At 54.8% G+C, this 19,584-nt stretch overlaps 3 protein-coding genes across 11 annotated transcripts in view; 1 reads left to right on the forward strand and 2 right to left on the reverse strand.

Moving 5' to 3' along the window:
- The first annotated feature begins 19 nt into the window (after positions 1 to 19).
- Positions 20 to 10,124, forward strand: Pcbp4 (poly(rC) binding protein 4). Of its 3 annotated transcripts, none has more exons than XM_031344514.1 (14): positions 20 to 218; positions 3,626 to 3,763; positions 6,422 to 6,566; positions 6,701 to 6,724; positions 6,821 to 6,853; positions 7,077 to 7,193; positions 7,420 to 7,551; positions 7,686 to 7,814; positions 8,060 to 8,134; positions 8,282 to 8,326; positions 8,402 to 8,465; positions 8,575 to 8,627; positions 8,715 to 8,884; positions 9,447 to 10,117. In XM_031344514.1, the coding sequence occupies exons 3-14, from the start codon at positions 6,486 to 6,488 to the stop codon at positions 9,511 to 9,513; spliced, it is 990 nt and encodes a 329-aa protein (XP_031200374.1). In that variant the 5' UTR covers positions 20 to 218; positions 3,626 to 3,763; positions 6,422 to 6,485; the 3' UTR covers positions 9,514 to 10,117. The 3 variants fall into 3 exon arrangements, with proteins under 3 accessions (XP_031200374.1, XP_031200372.1, XP_031200373.1); XM_031344512.1 differs by having other exon boundaries at positions 21 to 218; positions 9,250 to 10,118; XM_031344513.1 differs by lacking the exon at positions 3,626 to 3,763 and having other exon boundaries at positions 21 to 218; positions 9,250 to 10,124.
- Positions 10,125 to 10,128: 4 nt separating this feature from the next.
- Positions 10,129 to 11,892, reverse strand: Gpr62 (G protein-coupled receptor 62). The gene has a single exon (XM_031344515.1). The coding sequence runs from the start codon at positions 11,890 to 11,892 to the stop codon at positions 10,816 to 10,818; it is 1,077 nt and encodes a 358-aa protein (XP_031200375.1). The 3' UTR covers positions 10,129 to 10,815.
- Positions 11,893 to 17,342: 5,450 nt separating this feature from the next.
- The window catches only part of Parp3 (poly(ADP-ribose) polymerase family member 3), a 6,543-nt gene continuing 4,301 nt past the window's right edge, over positions 17,343 to 19,584 (reverse strand). For all 7 annotated transcript variants that reach the window (XM_031344593.1, XM_031344594.1, XM_031344589.1 and 4 more), the window contains 2 exons: positions 18,656 to 18,811; positions 17,343 to 18,307 (listed from right to left, as the gene is read on the reverse strand). In XM_031344593.1, the coding sequence (XP_031200453.1) occupies positions 18,138 to 18,307; positions 18,656 to 18,811 (326 nt within the window). In that variant the 3' untranslated portion in view covers positions 17,343 to 18,137. The remainder of the gene's footprint in view (positions 18,308 to 18,655; positions 18,812 to 19,584) is intronic.

Consider the following 19,584-nt stretch of genomic DNA (forward strand, 5'->3'; position numbering starts at 1 on the left):
GCGGGGCCGGGCCAGGCGGGCCGGGGGGTGGGGGTGGGGGGGCGCGGAGCCGGGCTCCGGGCCGGCCGGGCTCCGCGCCTGTCAAACCCCTCATTGTTCGCAGCTGATGTCACTCGCAGTTGTGAGCGTCCGCCTTTCCCGGGGACAATGTGGGACTGAGCGGCCCAGCCGCCGCGCCGCCGCCGCCGCTGCCGCCGCCGCAGAACAGCCCCAGCGAGGTAAGGCGCGGGCCGGACTGGGCACCGCGGGTCATTGAAGTTTGGGGGTTCGCTGGGGGGGCGGGGAATCCGCTCCAGTGTGCACCCGACCGCGGTCTTGGGGGGGGTACTGCGAGGAACACGTTTTCTGTCCAATGCGGCTGAGGCCTGTACAGGTGGGGGGCGTTGGTTTTCCAGGGGAACACCCCACTACAGGGAGGGGTTTCTTGGACCTTGGGTACCAGGTTTAAGGCTCTCATCCAGTTGCCGTTTCTGTCCTTTGAGCTTGCTCTCAGTTCTCTGGACCTCATGCCCAGGTTCGGGTTTTACTTCGTCCCTGTTCCCATCTGCCATTCTCTGCAGCTCCTGGCGCACACACACCCCTTCCCATTCTCTGCAGTGCTTAGAGGAGCCAGACTCAGACCTCCAGGCCAAGGTGGATGGAGATAGTTGGGAGCAGTGTTCTCCCCTTTCCTGTGGCTCTTCATCTCTGGTTCTGACCTAGCTTCTTGTCTGGGGTACTGGGGATGGAGGTAAAGTGGCTCTGCCACATACTTAAACCTGGCCCTCATGCATCCCTGGCCAGGGGGAGGGGGGTGCCCAGCTCCTCACTCCTAAACCAGGCCCGCCATCTTGAGACCTGTGGCACCCAGGGCCCCGCCTCACCCCAGCACCCAAGGGAATGGTCCTCAAGGAGATGGACTTTTGTCCATTCACACCCCTTCTCTCAGAATGTGTGGCTTTGGGTTCCCACCAAGCCAAGGATGGTTACCTTCTTCCTGGACCAACATGGCATGTGTCCCCAGGGTTCCTGTCGTCCCTATAAACACACCAAGCTTTGGTCAGGAGTTGATCTCTGTCTTTTGGGGTTTAGTGGGGTCACCCTGGTGGCCTCGGGGCCAACACCTGGGAGGGTCTATTGTTTTTCTATTTGAGAATATTGTCTTTCTAGGCCCTGGAACCCCCTCAACTTTCAAAGCACCCCATCCCAGCCCCCACCCGGTAGCCTTCATCAGCATGCAAGCTCAGGCTGCCCTAACACAAGGGGATTGTTCTCTTTGCATGCTCAGGGTTGGGGGCTGGGAGCAGGCGGCCCACACACCCTGGCAGGCCCAGGCCGCAGAGAAGCTGGCTTGCCCCACCCTGTGTCCCCAGACAGGCTCTGTCCATCCGCCCACTCTCCTCCAGCCTCCATCGCCAATGCTTAGCTCCTGAAGGAAAGGGCTCTGAGCTGTACAGGTGGACCCACGGGTTCTCCTGGCCTGCCTGACGCCTCCCATGCTGTCCTCTAAACAACTCCCTTCCTCCCGAGGCCTCAGGTTCCTCTCTTGATTGGTGAGGCTTTTCCAGTTGTGATTGGCTGAACCCACCTCAATGCTGTGAAACCTATCTCACACTCCAGGGTTCCTACCAGCTCCTTTTCCTGCTAGGGGGACCCAGTCTGGTTTCTTAGAATTCTCAAATTCCTCACTTCAGCCACATGCCCAGGGAACCCAGCAGAAAGCAGGGGCTGGGATGCTGAATGAACTCGGAACTTGGAGTTCTAACCAGGCCACGACTTAACTCTGCCCACGTGCTCAGTCCCCCAGCCCCAGGATTCTGAGGCGGGATGGTCTCTGATATTTCAAGGCCTGGGACTCCTCCCCTTACCCCCCAGGGCTAGGTCCTGTCTCAAATTTCCTATTCTTTTGTAGCAGAAAGATAAGCTTAGAAATGTCCACTGGGCCTCCTTTGACTTGCAGCCTTGTCTCTGGGAAGCACACAGGCCAGAGGAATTTCATCTGATTTGAAAGGGGGGGGGCTCCCTGGAGGAGGAGGCTTTTGAGAAGAATTTTGCTAAAGAGTGAAAGGGATGAGTATTTTAATCTGGTACTATCTACTGGCAAAGGTTCTGTCTGAGGCTTGGAGTTGCTAGGCCTATTTTGTGGCCTGGTATGTATGAGGGACGGGGCAGAGAAGTTAGTAGAGGCTGGCCCATGGAGGCCTCTATTGCTGGTGCACAGGTCAGGTTTTAATCCCTTGGGTCTTAGGGAATCTATGGATGGTTGTTAAATAGCACAGTGCACATACAGTCTTCCGCATGGAGATCTGCAATGAGAGAGCTCTTTCAATTTGAGCCGGTCCTGAGCCTGCCTTGATTTCTCTGGCTCTGAAGATTCTTGGGAGGCTCTGGGGAGGGTAACACATTTCTGGCACCTACTAGTTTATCAGCTTCTAATCATTCCATGTTCCTCTTCCCTGGCGCTTTACAAGACCGGCTTACATTAAAGAGCCAGAGCCTAGAACTCCCCTAGTCCTTCCTCTCCTCTCCTCCCTCTAACCAGGGATGGTTGGCCATCCTGGGAGGCTGAAAGGCTGAGGCTGGGTCTAAGGATGCTGGGCAGTTTTGTGGAGACCAGGTTAATCAGCAAGGGTGAGTGTGCCCAGTGTAGGGGATGGACAAGGGAGTCAGGAGCACTCAAGGCTGCCAACCCCCCTTCCCAAGTCCCAGTGGCCACCCTCCTGCCACACCCTGCCATGCCTGATGCTCAACCATTCCCCAGCATCATCGGGTGTGGCCAGTATGGCTGTTTTTGGAGTAAGGATTGGAAGAGACTGTTAGGTGAGGATTGCTAAGGGGAACATGCTGAGCATGAGATCTGGGGTGAAGTTGGAGACTGGATTTCCCCAACCTTCCCCAGCCCAGGTGGGCCCACAGTCTCGTGGTCCAGACAACACTGGGCAGGAGAGCAGAGGGAATCCCCCAGGGGCGGGCCAGTCTACTTCGTTCAACTGGCCCCAGGAGCCCTCCCCTCCTCTGGATTGTTCTTGCACTAGAACAAAGCCAGGGAGGACACTTGATCCCTGCATGTGGGGGGGAGCTGGCTAAGCCCCCGGCCCTTTGATTGGGCAGCTGTCATGGGAGAGAGACAGCTGGGGGGGAGGGGCAGGAAGGGGGCAGCCACCATCGCTTACACAGCTGTCACCCCCCCCCCCAAGCCCCTTCAGCCAGAGTGGCAGGAAGCCAGGTTCAGAAGGAGTAGGCACTAGGTCTGGGGAGGGGGCCTGAGAAGGAAGACGGTAGGCCTGAGGTCAGAGGCTTGGTCTGACTGTGGGATGTTCTTGCCAGGGAGCTCTGCTGACCAGAGGGGGCTGGGCACCCTCAGAGGTGAGCTGGAGGTCAGCATGGCATGATGTGTGGCTGCCACGTGGGTGGCCCAGCAGAGACCTGGGGCCCACCAGACTGAAGCAGCAAGATACTCCTTCAAACTCAGTGAAACCCAGGCATCTGGTCACGAATGCCCAGTGGGACTACTTATGCTTAGGGCTCTGGGAGAGAGGCCTAGCGGAGGGTCAGAAGCCTTATTCTTTCCAAAAGATAAGAAAATCTCCAGGGTCTCTGGAGCAGTGTCACAGAGATACCAACAGGTCTTCCTTACCCCAAACAGGGCAGGCGGGTAAATCCAGATCCAGGCCAGGGAAGGCCTAGGCCAAGATCACCTATTGAATTTGCTGCAGACCCAGGCATCTTCACGGCGAGACTGAGCAGTTCTGCCCACATTCCATCTTTCCTGAGGTCACAAGAAGTGAGGAGATGATATGGGGGTTTCTTTCAGATCTTTCAGATCTCCCACTTTTTTTTGTTGTTGTTTTTTTGTTTGTTTTGTTGTTTTTTGTTTGTTTGGGTTTTTTTGAGACAGGGTTTCTCTGTGTAGCCCTGGCTGTCCTGGAACTCACTCTGTAGACCAGGCTGGCCTCGAACCCAGAAATCTGCCTGCCTCTGCCTCCCAAGTGCTGGGAAAGATCTCCCACTATTTATCACCCAACTAGAGGCTGCAGAATTCTGGAGCTTAAGATTATATGGTCCCAGAAAAGCCATCAGTCTTTCTAGACAGGATGAAGAGCCATAGGTCAGGCAGGGGCTCCCCAGGCCACCAAACTCTAAACTCCACTTCAGAAAAGGACTAAATGACCTAGATTAGAACAGCTATAATGGGGACAGAGATGGGGCCTGGCCCAGTCCTGCACTAGCTTGTTGGACCCTTTTCTTCCCTCCACTTCCCTTCTTTCTACGACCTTGGGCAGATTACAGACCCTCTAGCTATTGGGATGCCCTTGTGTGCAGCAAATTCATCTGTTCCCGTCACCAGCATGTCTGAGCACCCTCTCTAGCCTGGCTCTGAACTGAGCCCTGGGGACACAAGGAGAAGGTGGCAGCTTTGGCTCCTGTTCTAAGGGGCTCCCAGGCTTGGCTGTCCAGGGAGACAGAAACTATTCACGTCATCACAGGCGCTTTGATGGGGGAAGTGCAGGCAGCCAGGGGAATGTCTAGCAAGGACAGCCAGCATGAAGTTGGCCAGGATGCCCAAAGAACACAGGCCCCAAATCTATTGCTGGTCTCCACCCTCTGGCGAGTCTATGGCAGAACTCAAATAAAAGAAGTGGGCATCCAGGAAAAGGCACTTTGGAACAAGGTTTGCCATCCTGATCATCTCCAAAGCAAGCAGGAAAGGAGACTGTGTTTGGTACAGTGCCTCACACAGGTATCCAAGAGAAAACCAGTTTGGGAACCTTTTATCCACTTCGTACTCAAACTTGAGCTAGCACTCAGAGGAGGGTTTTGGACAGAGCTCGGAAACCTTGACCCTCATGTCAGGATAGGACAGAGGGTCAGCAAAGGCACTCCCATTGGGAACACTTAGCCCTTGCTTCAGCACCCTTCTGGGCAGAAGGAATTCCTATGGTTAGTGATGTCTGGATCCAGACCCACTGTCTGTCCCCCTTGGGCTATAGTCCCCAGTGAGTTCACCATCAAGTGTGGGCCTTGAGGAGAGACAGCCTCTGCTGAAGGGTTTCTAAGGAGGATTAAGGTTCAGGATTAAGTTGAGGCATGAAAAGGGGTCGGGTGGGGAGGGTTAGTGCGGGGTGGGGAGGGTTGGCAGCTGAGCTAATCCCAGGAGCTAATCTCAGGCTCGGCCTTGCTCCATCAGTTAATGGCCTTGACATTCCTGCAGCCCACCAAATCCTTCTCTTACCCATTATCCCATTCCCAAGGAGACAGATCCTTTCTGCTGTGTGTAGAAATTGAGCCCCAAAGCCCCAGTGACATGTATCTAGTACAGTAGTACTGTGTCCTAGGTAGAAATGTGACCAATCTCTTTGCTTCTCACTGTGTACGGGCTGTTCTGAGCACACAGGAAATGGATCAGAAATATCACTGTGGAGAGAGCCCATCTTTATTCCTATGTCAATAGAGAGTAGATCATGTCCAGAGCCATTTGCAGTGACCCCCTCCTCCAATGGCCCCTGGTCTATAGAAAATCACCTCAAGGGCTCCTGTCCCAAGCCTTTACCAGGCTCTAGCTCCCTCTTTGGTCTCTGGAAGCAGATACCTCATATTTAGAGTAACTTTTCTTTCTATCTTTTTTGAAATAGACTCTTACCACAACATAGCCTAAGCTAGCCTTGAATGAGAGCCTCCTGCCTCAGCTTGACTGCGCCCTAGGTTTATAGGCCTGGGCCACTATGCTTGGCCCAGACAACACTTAACCTTAACTCCACAATGGAGGCTCAATCCACAGGGGTCCTTTCAGGAAAGAAGCTATCCTGTGGTTCCTCATAGATATCCAGACCACTTCATCAATCCCCCTCACCTCCCATACTGGTGGTCAGGCCTAGGACAGCATAGATTCTAGGCAAGCATTCAACCACTGAGCTATCATCTCCTGCCATTCTTCTAATAACAGGGAGGAAGGGCGCGAGAGTCAAAGAAACTGAGTGTCTATCACGTGATCGTCTTATTTCATCAAGGCTCAGAAATCTGGAGTGTAGGATTCAGTAGTTACTTTCTAGGTTGGGTGACTGAGGCCCAGAAGGCGTAAATGGTCAGGATTACACAGCCAGGAAGATGCACACAAATACACTGGTCAGAAGGGCATTTAGAACTCAAGGTACAGAGCTGGTGAGATGGCTCAGCGGTTAGGAGCACTGACTGCTCTTCCAGAGGTCCTGAGTTCAGATCCTAGCAACCACATGGTGGCTCACCACCATCTGTAATGAGATCCAGTGCCCGCTTCTGGCGTGTTCTGGCGTGTCTGCAGAGAGTGACAGTGCCCTCACATAAATCTTTAAAAAAAGAACTCAGGGTCCACACTATCTCCCTTTCCTTTGAGCCTGGCTGGCCTGGTTCTGGGGTTGCCATGTGAGGGTTCCTCTCAGACACTCTTCTCTCCTGCCCTGTCCAGAGCCAGCTGAACCACAGCGTGGACACACTGCCAGGCCTCTGTGGCCCCAGCCCCGCCTGACAGGATGAGCAGTTCAGATGCGGGGCTGGAGGAGGAGCCAGAGCTGAGTATCACCCTCACCCTGCGGATGCTGATGCATGGGAAGGTGAGTGGGTGGGGTTGGCACAGCCCAGTGGTCGCACATGTTTGCTCTCAGTGCTTCCTCCCTGCCTGAGTGACAGGAGGAGCTGGGCCTGGAGCACTCATGCCCCTCTGAGTCTGCTGTTGTTATCTTTGCAGGAGGTGGGCAGCATCATTGGGAAGGTAGGTGTCCAGCTCTGCTCCGTATGTTCCCCTCGACTAGAGCCTTAGCCTGGTAAAGAGGTGACCGGTTAGGAATCTTGGTTTTGTCTCCTACAGAAGGGAGAGACTGTAAAGCGAATCCGGGAGCAGGTAAAGATGTGGTCAGGGGAGGAGCCCGGGGCCCCGATGCTGAGGGTAGGGGAGGTGGCCATTCTCCCCCACAACCCCAATCCCTCCACCTGTGATAAGTGAATGTCCCGAAAAATGGCAGTTTCTAGTCTCGGCTGGGGCTAGTGAGAGGGGCAGACAGATAGATCCCTGCCACCACAGTGGGGAAGATGCCTGCTGCCCAGTGCTTGTCCCACACCTGCAGAGCAGTGCCAGGATCACCATCTCCGAGGGCTCCTGCCCTGAGCGAATTACGACCATCACTGGCTCTACAGCTGCTGTCTTCCACGCAGTGTCCATGATTGCCTTCAAGCTGGATGAGGTCGGTGCCTAACTGAGGTGGGAGGCTGAGGGTGGCTGCCTGGGAGAAACCTGACCCTGTCTCCAGATAGCAGCTATGGGGGAGGGAAGGTCAAGTCCAAGGCCGAGTTCCCTTGGAGGAGGTCTAGGGAGGAGGCATTCTCCTTATTCCTCTTCAGTAAAGTTCTCGAGGGAGGGTGGGGGAGTATGGGGACATACCTGGCTGATTCACCGTCCCCCTGCCCCAGGACCTTTGTGCTGCTCCTGCAAATGGTGGCAGTGTCTCCAGACCTCCAGTGACCTTGCGCCTGGTCATCCCTGCCAGCCAGTGTGGATCACTGATTGGGAAGGCAGGCACCAAAATCAAGGAGATCCGAGAGGTGAGCAGAGAGCAACCATCCACAGGAGTATGTCTCCTACCCTTCAGTGGGAACTAGAGCTCCTAAGGCCCCTCTGTAGCCTTTCTCTTGGCTATTGGAGTTGAAGGAAGTGGTTGCTGTTTTCTTGTTTGTAGACTACAGGAGCCCAGGTGCAGGTGGCAGGGGACCTGCTACCAAATTCCACAGAGCGTGCTGTCACTGTGTCCGGGGTGCCTGATGCCATCATCCTGTGTGTGCGCCAGATCTGTGCTGTTATCCTGGAGGTGCTTGGGGAGGAGGGGGGCGAGGATGGAGAGGGGCCCCGGGTGCTTGTCAATCATCCAGGTTGTATGGCTATAACATCGGGTGGGGTAGGGTAGGCAGAGCTACAGCTGTAGGTTGATTGTAAGCCTTAGAGCACTCTGGGATACATTCCCCTGAGAGCCACGGGAATGTCTGAAGGCTCTTCTTAGGTTCTTGGGGAGACCCGAGTGGATCCTGACAAAGCTTCTCAATTTGTGCCTTTCAGTCCCCACCCAAAGGAGCCACTATCCCATACCATCCGAGCCTCTCCCTAGGTACTGTCCTCCTCTCTGCCAACCAGGTGAGGGAAGTATCCGGGGACCGGGGCGGAGGAGGGAGAGGAATAAGGAAATGGGGGGGAGGGGGTCTGAGGAGGGGACAGAGTGATCTGACTGGACTACGTTGACCTGTCACGGTGACTCCCTTTTCAACCACTTTGTTCCCACAGGGTTTCTCTGTCCAGGGTCAGTATGGAGCAGTGACCCCTGCGGAGGTGAGTGGCCCGTAGCCTGAGACACCCCCTTCCTGGATGGCCCCCTCTAACCTCTGACCCTGTTCTCTGGCCCAGGTCACCAAGCTCCAGCAGCTCTCAGGCCACGCTGTTCCCTTTGCATCACCCGGTGTGGTGCCAGGTAAGCAGTTCCCACTGAAGGAGACAGCCAGCAGCTGGGCATCCCTTGCAGCGGTCAGGGAGTCCCACAGAGCCCTCAAACCACACTCAGTCTTTCTCCTCTGCCTCAGGACTGGATCCCAGCACACAGACCAGCTCACAGGAGTTTCTGGTTCCCAATGATGTGAGCAGAATCTGGGGGGCTGTGGGGGTGGTAAGGGGATCCAGGGGTCTAGCCCTTGCTCAAGGTTAAATTCTGCCTCCCCTCTAGCTGATTGGCTGTGTGATCGGACGCCAGGGCAGCAAGATCAGTGAGATCCGGCAGATGTCAGGGGCACATATTAAGATCGGGAACCAAGCAGAGGGTGCAGGGGAACGGCATGTGACCATCACTGGCTCACCGGTCTCCATTGCCCTGGCTCAGTACCTCATCACTGCCTGGTGAGCATGCAGTGGGCTACGGGGAGCACAGGCGGGGGAGGAAGGGAGAGCAGTCCCCTGGTGCTCCTCAGCTTCTCTTTTCCTTTAGGTATTCTACCTAAGTCATCCATGTTGCCTCGTTTACTACTTCTGTATCCATTCTTCATATCCTGTCTTACCCTTGTCGTTTTTCTCGGATCTTTTCTCCTGTTTTGTCTGCCTGTGGTTTCTGCCCTCCCTCCCTTCATACCTTTCCTATCCTTCCCGAAAACACACCCAGCCCATGCCCGATCTGGTCTACTCCTCTCCTGTCTTTTGGCTAACCTCATGGCTCCTGTCTCACCCCCACCTTTCCCTTCATCTCCCCTCTGTATCCCTCTCTCCAGTCTAGAGACGGCCAAGTCTACCTCTGGGGGGACGCCTGGCTCAGCCCCCGCAGACCTGCCCACCCCTTTCTCGCCACCCCTGACGGCCCTGCCCACAGCTCCCCCAGGCCTGCTGGGCACACCTTATGCCATCTCCCTCTCCAACTTCATCGGCCTCAAGCCTGTGCCCTTCCTGGCTCTACCACCTGCTTCCCCAGGGCCACCGCCGGGCTTGGCGGCCTACACTGCCAAGATGGCAGCGGCCAATGGGAGCAAGAAAGCTGAACGGCAGAAATTCTCCCCCTACTGAGGCCGGCTGAGGCACAGGCGGGGGCAGGCAGGACCGCCGGCAGGGGCTGCCTCCACATCCTTCCTGCCCAAGGAGACTCCACCATGGGGTCTCAAGCGCCAGTATTGCCAGACGCATGGATGCACCCCCTACCCTGCCCCATCTTTGGAGTTCCTCCTCAGAGAGGGGACAGTTTCTGGCCCAGGGTTCTAGGAGTATGGCGGCCCCAGGGCAGGAGCCCCACCCCTTCAGACCTATGCTTGGATGCAGGGAATGGCCTGGGGCTCCCCAGTGCCCTGCTGTGCGAGGGGCTACTCGTGTCCTCTCCATCTCTTTGGGCTCCATCCTACTGCCCCAGTGGGAATTGGAGGAGAGTGAGGGGTGGTGGGGCCAAGCTTCTCTTCATCCCCTGCAGGTCCTGCTGCTTCCACTGATACCCTTTTGACTGGAATAGACTGGCTGGGCTTGTCCCGGGGCAACCCAAAGAGAGGGCTCTGCCTGTAGCAGGGGGTATGGCCTAGGGGGCAGGGCCCAGTTCTCAGCAGCAGACACTCTGTACAGTTTTTTCAATCCCTGTTTTTGAATAAATATTCTCAGCGACCAGAAAGCCGTGAAATAATACTAGTGTTGGTGTAACAAAACTTCCAGGGAAGGGATGTAGCTGAAATCCCAAAGAACCCCATTCTGAATCCATAGTCCTTAGATGACCCACAGTCCCTCATGTCAGTTCTGGGGTGAAACCGCAGGGCCCTTTGGGGGTCATGGGTTCAATTTCCTGCCTTTAGCACCAAACCAATCAGGCCGTTTTCTGAGCAGCTTGGGTGAGGAGTTCGAGTCAAACTGTCCAGCTTTTCCATACAGATAGCAGAAAACTGAGCGCGCTTCCCCGCTGGTTTCTCCCAGCTGTGGTGTCACCCAGACCCTGTCCCGCTTGGCTCATCCTTCTGTCTGTGAGCTTTTAGGACCCTTGTCTCTGTGACCATGCCTGCCTTTCTCCTCTCTGGACCAGGGAGTATTCATGAGTTTAAAAGGCCTACACTGAAGGGGTCCTTAGGAGATGGTGGTACAGCATACAGATGGGAACACTGAGGCCCCTGGAAAGGTGGGGTTGAGTACAAGACCACACAGGTAGTGTTCTGCCCAGAATCAGGTTCCTGGGAAACCTCACCAGGCTAAGTACCACCCCCTCTGCCATTTCAGAGCCAGCAGTCCATGCTGAGTACCTGCCACAACCTGAGCAGGGGGGGTGGGTGTGCCCTCTGATCCCGCCCTCCTTTCCCCAACTGAGGAGACATCTCTCAGGTGGCCTCTGACACACTCGGGCTCTGTCCTGCCAATTCTCGGGTCTGTTCTGGTGCCTCAGAAGGGCCTAGGACAGGGTCCTTGCAGAGTCCCCGGAGACGCTGAAGGAGTGTCCGCAGGTCCCAGGCTTGTGATGTGCAGGCTTTCGGGGCCCAAGGCAGCGCTCGGCGGGTGAGGCGGCCCAGAGCCAGGCGCACCGGGCGCTGCAGCAGGCCATAGAGAAAGGGGTGAGCCGCGAAGGCGGAGTAGGCCACCCAGGTGACCGCAGCCTCGGCCGCTGCGGCGCGCGCCGCGGGCGCCAAGCATGCGCAGCCATAAGGCAGCCAGCAGGCTGCAAACTGGCCCACGGCCAGGGCCGGGGCCAGGGCCGCCTTGCCCCCGGGCAGACGTGGCCGGAGGGGCGGCAAGAAGGAGAGACGACTGTCCAGAGAGTCGGAGCGGAGCCGGGTCCCGCGCGGAGGTCGGAGTGCGGCGCGCCGCGCCACCAGGAAGATGCTACCGTAGGCGGCCAGCAGCAGGAGTGCGGGCAGCGCGAAGGCTAGCATCGCCCAAAGTGGCCGGAAGGGCCCGAGCCCCCCGGCCAGGACGGAACAGCGAGCCGGGGCCGGAGGCGGCGCCGGCGGCGGCCCGAGCAAGGAGAGCGCGCCCAGGAGCGCGGCCGCGGACCACACCGCGGTGAGCACCAGCGCCGGCGCTGGGCGCGCGCCTGGCCGCAGCGGATGCACTATGAGGCGGTAGCGCGCCAGGCCGAGAGCGGCCACGCCGAGCGTGCACGCAGGGAGCAGAGCCGCCGAGAGGAAGCGCGCCGCCCGGCACGACGAGGGGTCCAGGGGCACACTGCCCAGCCCGGGCGGCGCGGCCAGCAGGCCCAGAGGCATGATGGAGGCGGCCGCCAGCAGGTCCACGACGCACAAGTGCGCCAGGTAGAAGGCATCTTGCAGGTCCGGCGTGCGCAGCACCACCACGAGCAGAGTGCCGTTGCCCAGCACGGCCCCCACCTCTACGAGAACCGCTAGGATAAACCCCACCGAGCCCGCGAGTTCGGTGACGCTGAGCCCCGAGCCGATGGCCATCTGAAGGTTCAGGCTGCTATAGGGAGAACGGAAATGGAGCCTCTGGCTCCAGGATTCCCATCACCTGTCCCATGCTCCTCAAGGCCCCTCACCTCGTAGGTTGCCCAGGAGGTGACTCCGACGCCCAGGCTGCCATCTTCTTGTGGGGTTTGGTGGGCCCTATGGGTGGATGCAAGGCTGAGCCTGGCTCGGCTTCCTCCCCCTGCCCTAGTACAGTTCTAGCAACTCAGCCTCTGTGGAGATGGTACCGGCTGTCACTCTGAGGCTTCCCTTTGAAGACACACACAGCTTAGTAAGGGAGGGGCAGGGCCTGGTGCCAGCCCCCTTGGCCCTAACAGCTGCCAGCTGGAGACTGGAGGCTCTTCTGTGTGCCCAAGGGTACAGCTTACTGAGCCTAGAGCCTTCTCTGCCTTGCTCAGGGGTGGGACATGGAGCAGTTTGGTCAGGCATTACTTTTCTCAAGGTAGCCCAGGAATCAGGAAAAAGCTTTTAGGTTTGCTTGGAACCCCCAGGGGGTCTGAGGGCAGGAGAGAGAGAGATCTCAGGGTATGGGACACAATGGCTGCTCAGTCAGGGTTACCTTGGCATCTCACCTTGTGGATGGAGTGTATGTAAAGAGGAGGCCTTAGCAGAAAAATGGATGCTTAAGCTGGTCTTGTACTTTGACTGCTGGCAAACAAGCTCTCTTCTTCTTCTTTTTTTTTTGGTTTTTCGAGACAGGGTTTCTCTGTAGCCCTGGCTGTCCTGGAACTCACTCTGTAGACCAGGCTGGCCTCGAACTCAGAAATCCACCTGCCTCTGCCTCCCAAGTACTGGGATTAAAGGCATGGGCCACCACTGCCCAGCCAAGCTCTCTTCTAAAGAGCACCCTGCATGTGCATCATTAGCAGCACCCCTTCCCAACCTCAAAACTTGAAGCTTGAACTAACAAGACCTCTATGTAAAACACAGTCCTGGCCAGTCAATATGTAGCATCCCTCACCCCCCTCCCCCAGGTAGGGAGAGCCCTGTAACTCCAGGGGAGGGGGGCATGCTCCACTTACAATCACCCAACCCCATGACAACCCTACCTAGACCCTGAGAACGAAGCAGGTATCTGAAGGGCCCTCTCCCTTGTGCCAGACTCGAGTCTCCCTAGGACTTCACTTAATGGGCATCTCAAACATCCTGTGTCATAAACAAAACCCAAAACTGGGGCCCTTGACCGTTCCCTCACTAGCTCCTTGCAGAATCTTCTTGGTAAACTCCTATCTCAGGATAGAGCTTCCCATCTTTCTAGCACACCCGATCCAGTTTGTCAGAGGTCCAGGGAATCCAGTCATTTCTTATCACTGATACCAGTGCCCACCTGGAGTGTCCCAGCATTCGCCGAGCACGCCAGACCTTGGTCCCTGCACCTCAAGCTGCTGGCTAAGTTATCCTTACGTCCCTTCCCCACTCTACCTTCCTGTTCTTCCTTCACTGGGGAAATATTCAGCCAACAGAAGTTCCCAGCAAAAAAACGAGAGAGTGGGAGGAAGGAGGAAGCCATGTTTCCCCTCACAGCCCTCTGTGGAAGACAGCCTGTAGCCCTGTGGCTATGCCTTCCTTCATGGAGGCTCTTCTGTGTTCTTGCTTGTGCAAGATGAGTCTGGCATGGTCACTGTCTCCTCTCATTATCTGTCGACGGCTTCCTTGTTACTGCCCATCTCTGGATTGCCTCACTGTCTCCTGTGCAATAGTTTCTGTTCTCTCCCTGTATCCAGCCCCCTCCCTGTGCCCCACCCCCAGTCTTTCATTGTGTGATTCCTGTCTTGCTGGCTGGATTTTTTTTTTTTTTCATCAACTTTCCCCACCACAGTCCACTCTTAGCAGTGTAGCTGGAGGGGACCCTTTGAAAAATAAACCAGGTGGCATCTGAAACCAGTGTACCCTTCCATCCAAGGGCTGTCTATCCATCATCAGTTTGAGCTCCTCTGGGTAGCGAGGTGGCCTCCCAGGCCACCTTCTGCTCATCCCCACCTCTCCTCCTCCTCACCCGCCATGCTGCAAGCACGCTAGTCCCTTGCTGTGTGCCCTTCTCGCCTGGAAAACCCACTATGGAGGATCTTTGGCTACTGATCCCTCTGCCTGCCCTGTGACTGGCTCTCTTGCTTTGCTATGGTTTCTTTGTTTATTATCTTTGGAGGCATGATCTACAATGGCCTAGGCTGGCCTCAAACTCACATAGCTAAGAAGGAAGGACCTTACGTTCCTAATCTGCCTTCATCTGGAGTGCTGGGACCCAGGCATAGGCTACTGTATCTGATTTTCTTTTGTGCTGGTATTTCCTTCAGTTTTGTACTCACAAGAGAGGCCTGCCCTGCCCATCCATTCCAAACACAGCCCAGCTTCAGCTCACATTGCTCCTCTCACCCGTGCTTTAGTGGGCACTGTCCTTCCCTGATAGCCTGTCTCACATCTGTGTGCATGGTCTTCGGACCCTCTCTTCTTGGGCTGTAAAGGCCAGTGCCTCCTAGGTCATCACAAGAATGAGGCCAGCAATCCCTTCAGTCCTCCTTCAGGCTCCAGCCTCTCGGTGTGACTCATTCCCTGATTCTTTGATAGGTCAATGCCCAGTTTCCCATCGTTCAGATGAGGAGGTTGGGGGAAAGGCAGGAGGCATGTGCTTCGGATCATACAGCTGGCACTCTGGTCACCTGCTTCCCAGAGCTGGTCCACACGGACACCCCCTTCTCTCCTTGGCCACAGCTTGGATGGAGTTTGCCTCTAGAGGGTGAAGCTAGATCTTTGAGGTGTTCATTCAGAGAGTGGAGAAAAGCAAACCCTTTACTCTTCTCCCTGCCCTGACAGGCCTGCAGGCATGGGGCAGCCTCATGGGCCTCCACAGCCCAGGGAGGCTCTGCAGGGTCCACAGGAACAGCAGATGAGAAAAGAAGTCTAAGCCGGGCGGTGGTGGCACATGCCTTTAATCCCAGCACTTGGGAGGCAGAGGCAGGTGGATTTCTGAGTTCGAGGCCAGCCTGGTCTGCAGAGTGAGTTCCAGGACAGCCAGACTACACAGAGTAACTCTGCCTTGAAAAAAAGAAAGAAAGAAAGAAAAAAGAAAGAAAAGGAGTCTAGAGAGGACAACAAGGAAGGGGAGAGAACTGCTGATGGGTGAGTGCATACCCCCCCAAATCACTAAACTTAATTTTAAAAAAATCCCAGCACTTGGGAGGCAGAGGCAGGAGGATCTCTGTGAGTTCAAGGTTAACCTGGTCTTCATAAAGACTATACTGGCTAAATAGTGAGGCCATGTATTTAAAAAAAAAAAAAAAAAAAAAAAAGAGCTGGGCAGTGGTAGCACATGCCTTTAATCCCAGCACTTGGGAGGCTGGGATAACGCAGGCAGATTTCTTAATTCGAAGCCAGCCTGGTCTACAGAGTGAGTTCCAAGACAGCCGGGGCTATACAGAGAAGCCCTGTCTCAAAAGAGCCAAAAACAAAACAAAACTAGCAAACAAACCAAAAAAACAAAAATAAGAATTCAACTAGGCAGTGGTAGCACATGCCTTTGGTCCCAGGACTGGGGCAGAGGCAGAGGCAGAGGCAGAGGCAGAGGCAGAGGCAGAGGCAGAGGCAGGTGGATCTCTGAGTTGGAGACCAGGCTGGTCTACAAAGAGAGTTCCAGGACAGCCAGAGTTACAAGAGAAACCCTGTCTTGAGAACCCGCCCCCCTCCAAAAAAAGACACACACAAAAAAAATTAGAATTCTTTGTAGTGAGTGTAGTGAGTGCCTGTGTAAATGTGCAAAGGACTGTAAGGAGATGAACCAAGCCTCAGTGCAGTGGGCTCACTCCAGCAGATGGGGGAGGTGAGGAGAGGGGCGGGGAGGATCTTCCACTTTTTAATTTATTATTGGGGGTTATTTTGGGGTGCTGTGGCACATGTGTGGAGGTCATTCGCCTTTATGTGGGTCCTGGGGGCCAAACTCGGGCTGCCAGATGTCATACTAGGAAGCTCACAATCATCTGTAAGCTCAGGACCGGGGCATCTGATGCCCTCTTCTGGTTTCTGTGGGCAATAAGGACCACAAGTGGTACAGACACATGTGCACACAAGACACCCACACACGCAAAAAAGAGGCATTGTACACAGCAACTGTCCTGCCCTCTCCCGAATGTCAGAATAAGCTGGGTGTGACAACAGACACACAACTGAGACCCCAGCACTTGGGCCAATGAAAAGTTCAAAGACAGCCTAGGCTATAAAACAAGATCCCCATCTCAAAAAATAGTAATGAGCAGGGCAGTAGTGGTGCACACCTTTAGTCCCAGCACTTGGGAGGCAGAGGCAGGCGGATTTCTGAGTTCGAGGCCAGCCTGGTCTACAGAGTGAGTTCCAGGACAACCAGGCTATACGAAGAAACCCTGTCTCAGAAAAAACAAAAAAAAAAAAAAAAAAAAGAAAAAAAAAGTAATGAAAGAAAATGGTGGAGGAACATTTTCCGATTTAAAGAGATACAACAGGAAGCAGCACGTGACCCACAAATGGGCTCTTGACCTCACTTTCTGGCACAGGCACCCCAGGCTGGGACAGGGATATCCAGGTGACAGCTGTCAATCTCGAAGGACAAGATACAAACTCAGCTTCTTTATAACTTCCAGACACGAGACACACATGGATGCCTGGTTCACCTAGCAATGCTTAAGCCAGGGAGACAGAATCAGGGGGCTTTCCAAATGGAGGTTTCTGGGCTGATGGCCAGCCTCCTATTTAGATATTAGAGGGGACGGGTGCTACAGGGTAACCTTGGGTGGGTGGGATTTGTGTAGCCATTATCAGTTCATGTGAGCGCAGCTGGAGGTGCCACGTGCAGAGCCAGGCCAGCTCGGGGAGAAAGGGAACCTGTGGCCACTGTAGCACAGATATGCTGAGGCGAGGCTTCGAGCTTCACAAACCTGCCAGTGAGTCTGGGATGTAGCTCCGTGTTGGAGCACCTCCCTTAACAGGTCCCTGAGCACAAAAACTGAAATAAAACCTAAGAAAAACCGCCAAATGGCTGGAGGTGTAAGGCAGTTGGCAGGATGCCTTACCTAGTGCCTCTTTAAATATCACTTTAGGAGGCAAGAGTCTGGGGCCACAGCCATGACCAGGCAGGGAGGAAGCAGAAGGTACTGGGAATCACACTTTTAGATATAGGGGGGATAAGGGGACTGGCAGGAAGAATGAGACAGATGAGGCAGGTTTCTCTGTGTAGCCCTGGCTGTCCTGGAATTCACTCTGTAGACCAGGCTGGCCTCGAACTCAGAAATCCACCTGCCTCTGCCTCCCAAGTGCTGGGATTAAAGGCGTGCGCCACCACTACTCGACACTCTCTCTCTTTTTTTTTTTTTTTTAAAGCATCATTTACAATAACCAACTTGCAAACCATCCTGTGTCCCTTGATGGGTGAATAGGCAAAGAAAATGTGAACGTACATTGGAATACTAGACAGCCTTTAAAAAAAGAAGGAAATGCTGTTGTTTGAAACAATATGGGAGAACCTGCCTAATGTTAAGTTAGCCAGGCCCAGAAAGACAAAATACCACATGATATCACCTACACGTGGAACCTAAAAAAAGCTGGACTGCTAAGTAAAGGGGCTTACAAAATTCAGTCAGACAGGAGAAATGAGTTTAAGAATCCATTGCACAGCACTGACTATAGATAATGACAAAGGAAAGTCGTTTTCCCCTCCTGATGGTGATATGTTCTCATGAACATGTCGCTGAGTGATTCTGTCATTTACTGTAGATTCTGTTCACGCAGGCTGATGACAACGGTGTCATTGAGTGATATAAGCTTAGCATGTGCAGTCCATTATTGACCGGAATATTGGCTTCTATATTTTTGAGGCAGGGTCATCATCTACAGCTCAGGCTAGCCTGGAACTATTTCACACAGGCTGACTTTGAACTCACAGTGATTCTCCTGTCTCAGCCTCCCAAGTACTGGCATTATAGGAGTGAATTATGGCCTGCTTCAAAACATTGTTATTTGGCTTTGACTCATGATTATAATTTTTTTGAGACATGTCTTACTATGTAGCCTAGGTAGAGTCCAAATCCCAGGGTAAAGTATTTTTCTTGCCTCTGGCCCTGAATACCTGAGGCTACTTGGTGTGTGTCGATGTGCCTGGCGTCTATTATTTTCTTGGGAGGCAGACAAAGTGGTATGAGAGCCAGAGAGGGGCAGCTGAAGATCATGGCTGGGCAGGGCAGGACCTGGGGAGGGCAAGCAGCTCAGAGGTGAATCTCCAGCAGGTAGCGCAGGCGACACTGGCTCTCCTTGTATATGAGGTATTCACTCTGGCTGAAGCTGGAGCTTTTGAAAGATGGGCACACCACAGGTCGGCCTTGGGGCACCACCACTGGCTGCCCATCCAGTTCTAGTTCAATGTCCTGGGCGGGATCTGCAAGGGACAAAGGGCCAAGGAGTCACTAGTGCCTGGGGCTACCTACGCCTTGTTCCTCTCGACTTGCCACTTGCTACAAGGAATGCCACCTTATCCCCCATTTTTCCTCTGGGCAAGGCCTAGACTAGCGCTCAGCCAATGACATTGATTTTTTTACAGCCCTCTTAGCCACCCTGGAAAGAGCTGTTACAGTGGGTGTTTGCTGAGTGACACAGGGAATTAGTTCCTTCATGTTTTTATCTCTCTACAGTCAACTATCTCTGCTCTCTTCTTTCTGAACAGTCCTCCAGTCCCTTACGTCAACTGCACGTTTAGCCGTAGACCTGCCCAATATCTGGGGCTCACCAGGCTCTGTTTGACCTCGGGCGATGACGCTGTCAAAGCCAGGGGGTGGACTCTTCAAGCTGGGATCATCCATGGTGATGTGGTGCTCTTTGCCGAGGGCTACCTCGCCCAGGAACATGTAGCCCACCTGGTGGCCCCCACAGTGCATGGCAGTGACTAGGGGACACAAAGGCTCCTTGGTAGGAGGAGGCAGGCAGCTCAGGCCCCTCCCTATCCTGCAGTGGTTACATTGTCGCCACCAGTTTTGCAGCCCAAGGAAGCATTCTTCTAGCACATCCTGGCCTCTCCCACTTCAGCCTCCTCCCGGGTCCACTGTCACTCAGCCCCAGTAGCTTCTCAGTTAAGGAGTCAGCCACTGCATCCCAGCCTGCCAGCGGGGGAGGGGCACCTCTCCCTAGCCTACTTTTTTCATGTTGTCACTGATATCCTTCAGGCCGCCCCCACAGATTCTTCCGACTGGCTCTCTTGAGGCCCACAGCCAGTCTTTAGACCCTTGCTTTCTTAGACTGGAAGGTGATCGTACCCTCCGGTGATGGGGGCAGCCTGGGCTGATGAGGTCACTCAAGTGAGGATACCTTGACCAGGAACTTGGAAGTAACTGGAGTTACCCTTGACCTTTTCCCACATTGAACCACACTGCCTCACACACCACACTCATGAGTTCTCGCCTCTCGTTTCTGCAGCCCTGGGGCCAGAGCCAGCGCCCAGAGAGGGAGGGAGGAAGGGAAGAAGGGAAGGAGAGAGATAGAGAGAGAGACAGAGAGACAGCCAGACAGACAGCTGAGAGAGACAGAGGGCCCAGCCTCCACACTTCTATCACCCTCTCCACTGCTCCAGCCACAAGATTCTTGGATGTGCACAGCCAATCCAGGCTCTCCGTGGCTTTCCAGAGAAGGCTCCCTGGATGGTCCCATGTCCCTGCCCCTCTT

The sequence above is a fragment of the Mastomys coucha genome, unplaced genomic scaffold, assembly GCF_008632895.1.
Source record: "Mastomys coucha isolate ucsf_1 unplaced genomic scaffold, UCSF_Mcou_1 pScaffold23, whole genome shotgun sequence".
In the NCBI taxonomy this organism is placed as follows: Eukaryota; Metazoa; Chordata; class Mammalia; order Rodentia; family Muridae; genus Mastomys; species Mastomys coucha.

Excerpts from the sequence above, each read along its gene's own strand:
- Pcbp4 (XM_031344513.1), top strand. The coding sequence starts at position 6,486 with ATGAGCAGTTCAGATGCGGGGCTGGAGGAGGAGCCAGAGCTGAGTATC. Across the intron at positions 6,725-6,820 it reads TGGGCAGCATCATTGGGAAG|AAGGGAGAGACTGTAAAGCG; the intron begins GTAGGTGTCCAG and ends TGTCTCCTACAG. Across the intron at positions 7,815-8,059 it reads TCTGTGCTGTTATCCTGGAG|TCCCCACCCAAAGGAGCCAC; the intron begins GTGCTTGGGGAG and ends TGTGCCTTTCAG.
- Gpr62 (XM_031344515.1), bottom strand. The coding sequence starts at position 11,892 with ATGGCCATCGGCTCGGGGCTCAGCGTCACCGAACTCGCGGGCTCGGTG.